Here is a 12,409-nt window from a genome sequence, read left to right on the forward strand (position 1 = left end):
AATCAATACTCCCAGATAGAAGATGTACCCTAGAAGAGATCTTCGAAAGTGCTAATGTAAATGTCCCTGAACTGCAAACTCGACTAATCTGTAAAATATTTTGAGATAAGCCTAAGCGTAAACAAAAGCTCTACGTCTAAAGCAGGATATCTACTCAACGCTCATCCTGAGAGCACAACAACATAGTATCAACAAGTAATATCACATATCACTATCAATAGGAAAATCAACGTATTATTAAAGTTTATTTAAGATAATGTAATCCATGCGTTATGTATATATGACTACAATTGTGCGTATAATTAATACAAATAGATCTCATGAGTTGACATTCAGTTTAATACTCAATGCATGCAGAACGTGTGCAGATACCCATATAGTAGCTGAGTGATATACACAAATGGAAATCCATTCCCTAATTGTGTGTGTGAAAGATTTATGTTAGTAATTGTGTGTGTGAAAGATTTATGTCAACTAACGCAGCATCGTCATGATGGTCGGATTTATTAACACATTTTGGCACACCTCAGCCCATACTTCTCACCAAAGCTCTCATCAACTGCAGAATATAATCATGGTATTTTGTTAAGCACAAACTGGAAATTAGCGTGAAATTCAAAATAAAATCAACTTAAATGAAATTACCTTTTTCAAGTTTAGGTTTATAACTTTTAGACAATATACTAGTAATCATAGCTCATGGCTTTTCTTCCAAAAAAAACATCTTCTACTTACAAGAGTGTTAAAAAAACTATAATATCCCTATATAGTTGTATGCATTGGGTGTATTTATCATGTGTGTATAATGTATATGGATGAGCATTGTCATTGTCTAAATTCTAAAACAAACCTTTTTAGTTCCCGAAATCACACTAATTAACAACTCCTTTTTAATCACACTAATTAGCAAGGAAAAAGATGAGTCTTGCTAGTAGCGTTCAAAACCTTCTTTTCCCTTTTGTTGATTTGTTGATGGCAGATGAAAAAAGAGAGAAAAATCCAGCATAAAAGTTGAATTTATATTGAATTCTCACTGAGTTCACGCAATGTTTTCTAATCGGTCCCTGTTCGAGAAAGAAAGATGTGTGTGCCTGAATGGCTAAGAAAGCCTCCTTTAGTTTAATTGAATGTAGGCAGATGAAAAGAACTATACCATGTCAGAGTTGGACTATATTCAATTCTTGCAAAATTTATCTATGGAGTAAAATAGGGCTCAGAGATAAGTATAGATGGTCCACCATTGGCTTGCTCCTACATCAAGAGGCCTGCTAACTTTCTCTAAACGCCATAACTAGCCAGAGCCAAATGAAATTGCTGCGCTTTCACGCCTTTTGCATGTAGGTTAACTTAGTCAACAGTTCAGAAAAATAATCACGTATTGCCGACACAATTCCTTGAATTAGATGAGAGTACCTGAAGAATTGCAACAACCATATTAGCAAACAATGCAACTGAAAAATAATATATTAAGAGGCAGTTATATTTCAAGATTGTACGGCAAAACTGATTTGAATGAAATTAGGAGGGTGGCATAAGACAAGTAATAAATGTCATTTGTCAGTACAAAATGATGAAGGCATGCACGATCACCAAGAGTCGAGCATTAACAGCAGACTTATCAATACATACGCGAAGACAGACATACACAAAGATCCATTTGAACTACCAAAATAGTGCCATCCTTTCTCACTGAACCAAACCGCGGAAGATGGATTTCACTGCTAAATCGACTACCTCTAGTATTACGCTTTGAACATAATAAAGGCTGAACCTCACAAAAGCAACAAGTTAGAAAATCACATAGCCAGGAGCAGTACCACGATTCCTTTTCTCATATTAATTGGCCAAGGCTGGAAAGAACCAACCCAAATGAAAGTTTCTCACTAGCAATCCTTTGTGAAATTACAAATGCAGCAGGTGACGATGGCAAATGCACGTACTTGAATGCAAACACAGGCAAAACTACACACCTCATGCAGAAACTCCAGATAATACTGTCAAATCTCTACTTGGATGAAATTTTTCTGAGGATAATAATAAGCCTGGCTTAAAAATTCCAGATGAAAACCCTTAAGCAATGTCCTGCGGCTCACTGCGGGGTAATATAGGTTGGATTGTGGCCACTTGCAATGAGCAATCCCTTGCAATGGCAACCAGGGTGACGCTAGCCAACTTAGCTAAAGTCTGTGACCTTGATGTTGCAGCCTTTAGCTTTAAGGTGATAGTGGCACAAAGTGATCAACCACTAGTGATATGAGTTTTGGCTCTTAGCAACAATTGTAGATTTTCGACCGTCCAACTGTTAGTGATGTGAGAACCAAGTGACTCCATCCTGAGTTTCTAAGCCAAGAGATATCGCATGTAAATGTGACCCAAATGTAATCTGCTCCTTAAAATTCTATCCTGATATAATGTTGAGGAGTGCTGGTCAGACATGAAACAAGATTTATATGTCAAATGTTGTGTTCAGAATGTGCAAATCTGCGGCATCTCTGGAAGTTAAACGAGAACACATTTAAAAAGCGTGTTGCATCTGTGGACAGTGCCTTAGCCAGGCATTACTGGAAAATGGTATAAATATCGAGCCAATAATCATTCTTCTGGTATGCAAAGAGCCCAGCCCTGACCGAGATACCAAGCTTGCTAGTTGCCAAATGGCCACAGAATTTCCAAATAACAGAGACCTTTATAATTTTTCCATACACCAACTTCAAAAGATTTATCATTCTTAGTTATCTCGTTAGCAGAATAAACTATATAATTTCAGAAGTCTAAAAACTATTGAGATTGCATACCGATGCCTGAATTCATGGAAATGCTCCAGGATGAACAAGATGCATGAATGCCTCAATGATGTCGCATGGAAATCTTTGGAGAGTTCATAGATAGTTAAAATAGTTTCCATAGATAGTTCCTGCAATATGCACTCCCAATTATCTCAGTAATCAAGGAAATAGACAGATAACCTCTCTGGCTAACCTGTGCAATGGCATGCTCGCAAAGTCGCTTTAGTCCTTCAATGAGATACTGATCAGCAGCTTTTAGAAGCTCTGGTGCAATATCTGGTGTAATTTTAACTGACCCGGAATACATGAACCTGTACCAGTTAAAGGATCTAGTGAATTAGAGAATAAAGCAAATAGGCCCTTTGCCATGTTAAAAAAAAATTGCATTGACCTCATCATCAACTCAAAAGTCCCCCATCTTATGTTTGGAATCTCTATGCTAGTTGCATCCTTCTCCTGTAAGAACACATAAAGTGAAATCAGTCAAAATGGATCGTGTACCCAATCCCGTCTCTACAGTCAGATAGCTTAATAAGGCTTCTTCAATATGAAAATAACTGGGTATGTTTCCTCAAGAATAAGAGCCAGACTGCCGCAACTGATGATTACATACCAACTTAAACAGAATAAATAAACTTGCCTGATAACCGCCATCAAGCATTGCACAGAATGTATCTGAAGAAGCAGACAAGCAAATTCTGTGCGCGTAGAATTGTCTGGCTGCAACAAGCAAGTCAATACCATGAGGCAGCCCGATATAAAAACAAACAGGAGAGTCAGAAATTAGGTTGAATTTACAAGAGCATACAAACTTAGATAGACAACCCGAACTCACATTCAACCAAAAAGGTTACATCAGATTGCATAGCATTGTTCACATACTGCTCGCTCAGATAGATCTGCAATAAGACTCCTTCCATCAGCGCATTGAACATATGGTCAAATAAAGAAGCATCGCTAAAGCATTAACGAAATTAATTAATTGATCATAAATGTCGAAGGAGAAATAGTAATAGATTTGTCAAACTTAATCTTCGTGAAAATGATTTGAAGAACAAGGAACTCAATTTCCAGAAGGATTTAATGACCTGTGAACAATGTTAATGTCCACTGTATTATTGTGGTTATGCAATTCTGAGATCTCACATCTTACTGTAAGAGAATATCTACTTACTCCACTATCTCCTCTTTAGATGGTATTAGAGCCCAATGAAAGAGAAAACATCAAGTTTCAAACTTAGATTTCTTGTTTCTAACATCCTTAAATTATACAAACGTCCAAGATTTCTACAGAGCCACCTATTGACACGGAAACATGTCTATGTGACAGACATCACTTGAGATCATGCCAATGTCAGCATTCTGCCACGATAAGCACATCCTCAAACTCGTCATTTGTTTGTTGAGAATTCTGCCTCTATGTCTTTCCCTTTTCTTGTGCTCCAATCTTTCCCTTCCGGGATGGTCACAAGTTTTTACCCTCTAACAAAAGGCAATGCGTCTTCACCAAGATGGCAACTATGTAATGGACAATAATACAAGCTGAACTACATGAATAGTATCAACAATCAAAGTAATGCATTGCGCTTAAACATTGTGTAGGAATAAGATGAAAGTGGAACAATGGATAGTTTCGCATTTAAGGCCTCAAGATGAAATATCAATTTCACAATTACTTCATACTTCGTGATGTTTACACTCCTTTTAGATTAGATGAAGCTGAGATGAAGAATGTCTAGTAAACTAAGTAGAACTAGTGACCCTGGAAGAACTTAGGAAAAGTATCAGCGAGGTGAGGTTTCATTATGAATACCACAAAAGAAGTCGCAGCTGACTACTAAGGTAATATTCACTTATTTTAGAATCCTCTATTATCCTCAACTTCATCATTTATCACAAAATTTCCTTAGTTAGAAGTTCATGAGAACATCTGTGTATATATCTCTTAAACAGGAGAAAATCATTCTTATAAACTCGTATGTAATACACTTTACAGCCCATGTTTTGAGCTCAAGTAAAATACAGTTCTTACACTAAATGCTCCATTTGGAAGGACAACAAGAATAGGGGAACAGAATCCTACTACCACTTCTCAAGCCAAATCAATTCCGTGTTCAAACCAGATTCACCTTTCACCATGATCACAAAGAAAGTGTAAGTATAGCTATGATTTGGCATCGTATTTCCATATCTCAGAGAAACAAGTTTGTTGCCGAACCTAGTTAAATTTAATCCTAAATGCACCGCCTTACGATGAATCTAAACCTATGAAGGATCTAAGGAATCCCCAATCCAAAGTTAGTCCTATAAATGCGCATGTCCCTTTTCAAGCATTTTATAAAAGTAGCTGGATATATGCTCTGTTTCGACAAGAAAAAGATCAATTAACAAAATCTATTGTAATTGCGAAGGAACAAGAGAGACATTTTTTTTTTTGCAAATACACGCTTATGGTTTAGTTCGGTTTTACTGTGTGCCCCTCGTACATTGATAAGTATGCAATATAGGTATCTGCATGTATGTCTAAAAAAATAGAATTATTCTTTCACCCCCTCCACACCCCCCCCCCCCTTTTTCAAGTTTAAGCAAATATATTGTAGTATAAGTTACTTGTCACATATGTAATTCAAACAAGGACCTCCAAGAGACTTAGTAAATAAGTCGGCAAGTTGATCATTTGAACCCACAAAAGGCTATCTTGATATCACCACAAACCAATTTCGTCCTGGTTCCCAGTCAGAAAAAATGTTCAGTATAGCCTGATCATCACAAACTAGATCCATAGGCTTTGTTTTTCTGAATCCCAACAACTCAACTAGGTATTTTAACCACACTAGCTAACATGCAGCTAAAGTCATGGCTCTGAAACCATGAGAAAGTAAAAGAACAAGAGAGTGATTATAAGATTGTGTTGGGATGACTATGCACCCCTTGCTATTTATGATAGTAGGACTATTTACAAGTCAACCTCTATAAACATAATTATTCGTTAACAATGATTAAATGCACCTCCTACCCTGCACATGACATACCAAACTCCGTGGTGTTTCTCATAGAATGTTGTTTCTCCCATAACAAAACATTCCCTCAAAGGTAAAGATCACCATCACCATCAGATGGCATTGTTGATCAATTCACCATTGTGTAGCTGACAGAAGAAGTTGCTTCAAAAGCCCTAAATTACAAGCTTCTCTGGAATACCAAACCTTCCTCCGACAAGGAGCATTGGGAAACACAAGTGAAACTAGGCAATAAGTATAGGCATTATAAATTCGAAGACCAAGTTTCTAATAAAGTATAAGTATAATGGGCTAGAGTAAATACATAAAAAGCATACTTGCGGTGCTGGAGCAGGAGAATCTGCATCTAAAGGTGAAAAGATCATTGCTTTATTAGCCAACTTGAACAAAGCTAGTGCACCATCAACTTGCTCCTCGGGACATGAAGAAATAAGTAACCCAACTAGCAACTTCAATCCTTCATGAAAAAATAGCTTTTTTAGTCACTAAAAAGTTTTTCTAACATGGTAGTTGATGGCTCTTGAGCATGATATGTTGGGCATAGAAAAGCTAATAAATATTCCAAAGTATAACATGCCATTATTATCGATAAAAATCATCCGTTGATTTGTTGGGAGAGAAAGGTGTGCAAGAGCTACAGCTACTCTTCCTTGGATGGTACTCTTTGATGCACGCATTAAAAGCAATAAGTGTTTGAAGACCTACATAGAAGAAAACCAAAAAATTATTTGACCAATGTTAAGTATGAAAAGCACACTGCACAACCTGCCTACGGTATATAAGCATCGCCAGCATAAAAAGATTGCAAAATAAGCATCACTATCACGAAGAATGTCTTTATAAAGATAGATACGCACTCGGCCTCGAATCTTTTGCTCTAATCTCTTCACTGTTCTTTTAACACGAACTTTTGTGACCTGCAAAACAACATGGCGAACAAACTCGTACTAATACTAACACAAAGGCATAGAAATGCTTCATATAGTAAGTATCTCATAATATATTTCATAGGTTTTTAGTGTGCCCCAAGACATCAATTGGCCACGAGTGCAACTTAGCTTCCTAGTTTGATTGCTTCAGACTTCCAATCAAATTGAGATACATAATTGAATATGGCACATAATTTGTCATGGTAGCACTATAAATGATTGAAGAAGAAAGAGTTACCTAGGTAGTTCCTCATTGCATTGCTAGACGCCTAAATTTAAATGGAAATATTTGTCATTATTGCCTAGACACTCACTATGCTTTGGGAAATTTGGTAAGTGAGCCCCTAAACTTTAATGCTAATGGTTTTAGTCTCTATACTTCATATAGTGAAACAGTCCTTCACTCCTACTCAGGTTAGGGTTTTCAAAAATATTGCAATGTTAAACTTCAAGCTAAACATCCTCTATACTTAGAACACAAGAGCAACATGCCACTCAACTTACAACCCGGTCCAGAGCATCCCTATCCAATAACTTTGGATGTTACGAAAAGGTTCATCAATCATGCGCAGGGGATGTGGCTCTTTATGTCAAGTTTAAGGACACATCCTTGTGCAACGGGGTCCTCCAGCTCAATTTTTGGAAAGTTGAGTAGAGCCTGCTGCTGCACATTTAGAGTCTAGGAAAACATAGTAGATGAACCAAGTTGAAAAGGAATTTTCTCATTGGGTGATGTTATTTGGTGGTACCAAAACAATCTTGGCATCAATTGTACAGATCGTAGCAGTAGCAGGACAAATATTTTTTCGTCTGCTTGGATAATTAATGTTGAGTATGATATGAGAGTCGCCAACAAGGAGATTGACTTAGACTTACTCGGCCAGTGAATTCTCCTCTCTGTAGCTTCCGAAATCCACCAATAGTTATAAAATCTGACACGTTATCCTGTGAAAAATGAAGAAAATCCATTAGATGACGCGGGAATGTTGTCGACAGCCATCCACTTCAATAGGGTTTGAGTCTTGGTCCAGAAAAGTTTCTGATTATTCAATACCTCATTATTCAATAAAGAATGAAGAGCACATGCAGCAACATCCTGCAATGATTCACTTTCTGAATCTAGAAGTCTCAGTAATGCCAGTAAGCCGCCCTCATGAGCAATACCAACCTGAGTGTCTGAGTTCTGAAATTAAGAACGTGTTTCCTATAGTGAGTACAGTAAATCTCACAACTAGCCCAACCAGAGAGCCGCTCTACTCCAAGCTAATATATTGCTCATTTTCATGCTGTCAGAAAGCAGATGATGAAGTTCAGAGGGGAATTAAATTGAACTACCAGCTTTATCAGCAAGTCATGGCTAAGTATTCTATGAATCACTACAAGATGACAATGAGTTCATGTCCAGAAGTTGAAAAGGTTGATTGAATTAACAGCAATTAAGCATGCAAACCACATTGACATCTACTATGTATAAACCATACAATAGGATTAACTAGTCATGGTAACTACAGGTGCAAACTCCCCATTTTCTGAAGTCAGGAATTTCATTAATATCTACGATAACTTCTAAATTTTCAAACGCAGGGGAAATTTAAGTCATTGAAACTATAAAGGAAAAGAAAAGCATTCAAATAAATTGAGCACAACATTCTTATAAATCAATGACCAGTGCTGCAGTAGAGTAAAATGACCTGAGCCAATCTCCACAATGCAGAAGCCGAAAATTCCCTCGCTTGAAGATTAGGTGATCGAAGCATCTCAATAAGTGGACGTACTGCACCCCTCTGAACGATAGCCTGTTTAAAGCTTTTCATTAAAATGGACAAGAAGTATAACATTGTTGAATAATGTGAGCAAATGAGCTTCTAGTCACAATCGGAATACAAACAAAACCATTCAGCTTCTTGAGAGAGAAAGAGCAGCAAAAATAATCCCTTAGACATTTTTGCCAATAACATCTGTTTGGACCCTTATGCCGAGGACCAAAGTATGGAATTCAAAGATAAGAAACTTTAGCTCAGAGCGGTTTCATATAACTTGACCAGAGAAGATTCCGGATCAAAAGCCAGACATGCATTACCAAAACCTCTGTCGTATTTATTGTACTTAACACATCGTATGATTAGTACATCAGGTTTTCTAGACTAGTACATCCACATTTATATATGCTACTTACAATCATCGGACTAAATAAAAGATGCATACAGTTAAGAAAGCTTGCTCATGTGTGTGATGAAGGAAAGTGGACATTACCATTTGTCAAACTAGGTACTTGTATTGTCATTTATGCAGTTTAAGATATAGTGAAATTTTTGGTACACTTTTTTTTTGGTCGAAAATTTTCAGTACACTTAAGCAGCAGACAGTAGCTACTTTGCTGAAATTTTGAAAGTAAAGAAAATGAGGATCATTTGTAAGGGCTCTTTCGTAGGACCAATAGTAGGACCTCAAAAAAATATTTATATGATCTCTGAGGCCCAGGCAGAGGGCTCTCGGGGATGCACAGAGAGAAGTGATCATCGTTTTCACTATAAAAAGTAATATAAATGATATTTCTTTAGAGAAATATATAGAAGACAAAAAACTACAGAGCAAAGGATATAGAGGGATCACAAGTAAAACAGCAACTCTCATAAGTCACCTTACAAACTGAATTGGCAGCAGCAAATAGCCCAACTAAGCGAGCTGCCTCCTTCTGGCTCAAAACACAGCTGGAACTGCATTGCAACAGACGAACTTTGAATTTCACAAAGAGACAGTAGTTTCCAACATGAAACAGTTGCAATATACAGTTGCTTTGCCAACCAAGCAAAAGACATAGTGACCAATGAATAAACCCAAGACATAGTCATACCTGAGCAATCTAATGATAGGTTGCAAAGCTCCAGCAGCCAGAACATCCTTCTTTATTTTTGGAGATGAGCGCACTAGAACACTAATCAATGCAACCTGAAAAGCCAGTGATCACTGCAAATTGTGAGTTTTAGTGGTGCAATTAACGAGTTAAGAATCCATAATAAGCACATAAATAGGTCAATGAAGCACAATGGTTGTCTAGAAATTTTACCGCCTTAATGTGTATGTCAGCATTCTCAGATTTGAGCATCAACACAATGCTTGGAAGAGCACCACAATCCAAGATCTGAAATTACAAGTTACTAATAGTCCATTTGATTTGGCATATAAAAATAAAAAGCAGCATTTTCCTTTCCTGGTAAAGTCCAGAATATTATTTTAAAAAGAAATAATAAATAGATTATTTAAATTTACATGTCAGTAATTGTATAATATGAAAGTTTAGCCCGTTAAAATTTAAAAAGAATGATGCTTGAGCTGCAAGATTTGAAAAAAGCAAAAGATAAAAAATAAAAGCCACTCCATAGACACTAGATTTTTTGGCGAATATTGCTGCAGAAGGACAAATTGGAAGTTTTAACTTCCTAAAATGTGACCACCTGATTCCTATTCTCTTTATTTTCCAAAGCCAGCATGCACAACACCACGGCAGCTGCACCTTGCACATATTTGTCATTGGCATCTAGCAACTCAACCAGTAGTGGAATACCACCTCCCATCCTACAAATCCACCGTATAATCAAGGAAAGATGTGGTACTATAAAAAATGACAATTAATCATACAAGTATGAAAGCCATAATACCTTACAACGAAGTTGGCGCTGCTATTACCTAGAACAAGCTTTGCAATAGCCTCGGCTGCTCTTAGAATAAGACCATTCACAGACTGTGAACTAGAGCCTGCTTTGTGCCGCTTCAACAGATTGAGTAGATGGGATAAGGCACCAGCATTAACTATGAGTTGTCGATGCTCTGGCTGTTGAAACCAAGAGACGGAAAAGAAGACTTGAGCAGAATAAATAGCCCTTGACCACAATGTAGTGCTTCAAACTTAATCCAAAAGTAGAAGATAGAAGTTTTAACATTTCCAATTGAAAGAAGACACAAAAACTTACCTTGATTGCATCTACATCTTGAAAAACTTCGAAAAAAGATCAGCAATATGAACTACACTTACCTTCTCAGCAAGCAATCTCAGAGCGTATGCACTCGACTTCTCAACTTCATGCCAGCGAAACTTCTCGCACTTGTCCCCTTCTCCCGAAGGCGGCGCTTGCAAATGCTTCACTAAAGCAGGAATCACTCCATTCTCAACCATCTCGTTCACACATTTACCTACAAAAGATTAAAAAAATTAAAAAATAAAATAAAGCTTTCTCTGAGGTCAAAGCCGGCATTTTCTCTCTCTATCTCTCTCTCCCTCTTATTTTACTTTTCCAAAATCTCTTCAAACCCAATTTAAATCCTCCCATTTCCATTCCCCTCTCTCTCTCTCTCTCTCTCTCTCTCTCTCTCTCTCTCTGACCTCACCACCACCAACTCCTTTCCATTTTCCCTCTCCTCTCATTTACTCCCTCCACTCTCATTCCGCTCATCCCTTTATTATTGCCCCTCACAAGAATGTGTTGTAGCCTCTGAGAGGGACAGAGAGGCGAGGGAGAGAGAAGAGAAATAGTCGTCCGTGGTTGATTGTTCTGCAGTAGCAAGAACAAGAACCCACATTGCATCAACCCCAGCAAGAACCAGGGCCAGAACAACGATGGCTTCTTCTTCTCGTACTTGTCTTGGTGGCTCACCAACCGAAAGGTATTCGCTAAAACAGAGCTTCTCTGACCGTTTAATCTCGACCCTGGATCGCTCATTGCGTATATCAGTGAGATTAGTCTGAGGTCGAGAATCGCAAAAATCGCATCTTTGCGCAGCGTTCTCGTCAAATCTCGACCGCACTCTGTCTCTTCTTCTTCCTCATCCTTCTCTGTGTCTGCATTCTGATTTTACTTGGTTACGTACTTCGATCGATTCTTTTAATGGTTCATTCAGTCATTCACCAACTCCACAGCCTACACTAATCGCGCGTGACGAGATTCCACGATCAATCAGCTAACGTCCCAGCAATCAATCAACCTCTACGCTATAAACAGACGAACTCGAGACGATCAACGCGACAAGAAGTGGGGGAGGCGTGCGCTCAGTGACTCGTTACCCTTCTCGGCGAGTGCAGCAAGGATGCCAATGGCGCTCTGGGCGTCGTCGCGATCGTCCTCGTGCCAGGAGAAGGTACGGTCGAGGATGCCGACCATCTCGATCGCGAGGGGCACCAGCTTCGCCGGGTCGGCCTCCGTGACCACGCGCCTGACCAGCGCAAACCACTCCGCGGGAGAGCGGGGACCAACGTAGGGCCCCGGCCCTGCCTCCGCCTTGCGCTTCTGGCCTCTCTCCTCCGGCCGGTGGCAGCGGTGGCCGCCGGCGGGGTCGCGGTCGCCGGTGGACTCCATCAGCGACGGCGAAGAGATATGGACGTAGAGAGAGAGGGAGCGAGTGACGTTTTGGCTTTCGGTTTTGTGTGTTTCGCTTTGCCCTCGTTCTTCCCCGCGGTTTTTTTGGGCTTGTGGGGCCCAACGCCAAATCAACCTGCCAGGCTGTCGTTGCAATTTTACTATTGTTCGGATAATGTCACGTGTTTGGTTAGGCAAGTTCAACTCGACGTCCGCGTATAATTGGTTTAATATTATAAAAAATCACAAACTCATATATTTATGATAAATTTACTTCGAATTAATTTTTTTGACTACCAAAAATCTCAAATTGATACATTTGT

General features: G+C 38.7%; 1 protein-coding gene across 1 annotated transcript; it reads right to left on the bottom strand.

Annotated features, from left to right (window-relative positions):
• Positions 1-1,002: 1,002 nt before the first annotated feature.
• Positions 1,003-12,116, bottom strand: LOC115688702 (ARM REPEAT PROTEIN INTERACTING WITH ABF2-like). Its single transcript, XM_030614604.2, has 19 exons — positions 11,795-12,116; positions 10,769-10,926; positions 10,395-10,567; positions 10,191-10,311; positions 9,803-9,877; positions 9,590-9,684; positions 9,377-9,452; positions 8,427-8,531; positions 7,790-7,918; positions 7,612-7,680; positions 6,664-6,723; positions 6,384-6,507; positions 6,124-6,263; positions 3,622-3,685; positions 3,427-3,506; positions 3,178-3,242; positions 2,980-3,097; positions 2,796-2,914; positions 1,003-1,413 (listed from the first exon to the last, which is right to left on the bottom strand). The coding sequence occupies exons 1-19, from the start codon at positions 12,084-12,086 to the stop codon at positions 1,323-1,325; spliced, it is 2,154 nt and encodes a 717-aa protein (XP_030470464.2). The 5' UTR covers positions 12,087-12,116; the 3' UTR covers positions 1,003-1,322.
• Between the last annotated feature and the right edge of the window lie 293 nt (positions 12,117-12,409).

Source organism: Syzygium oleosum, unplaced genomic scaffold (genome assembly GCF_021117445.2).
Source record: "Syzygium oleosum isolate NSW1041296 unplaced genomic scaffold, Sole_v2.1 Sole_v2.17, whole genome shotgun sequence".
Classification (NCBI taxonomy): domain Eukaryota; kingdom Viridiplantae; phylum Streptophyta; class Magnoliopsida; order Myrtales; family Myrtaceae; genus Syzygium; species Syzygium oleosum.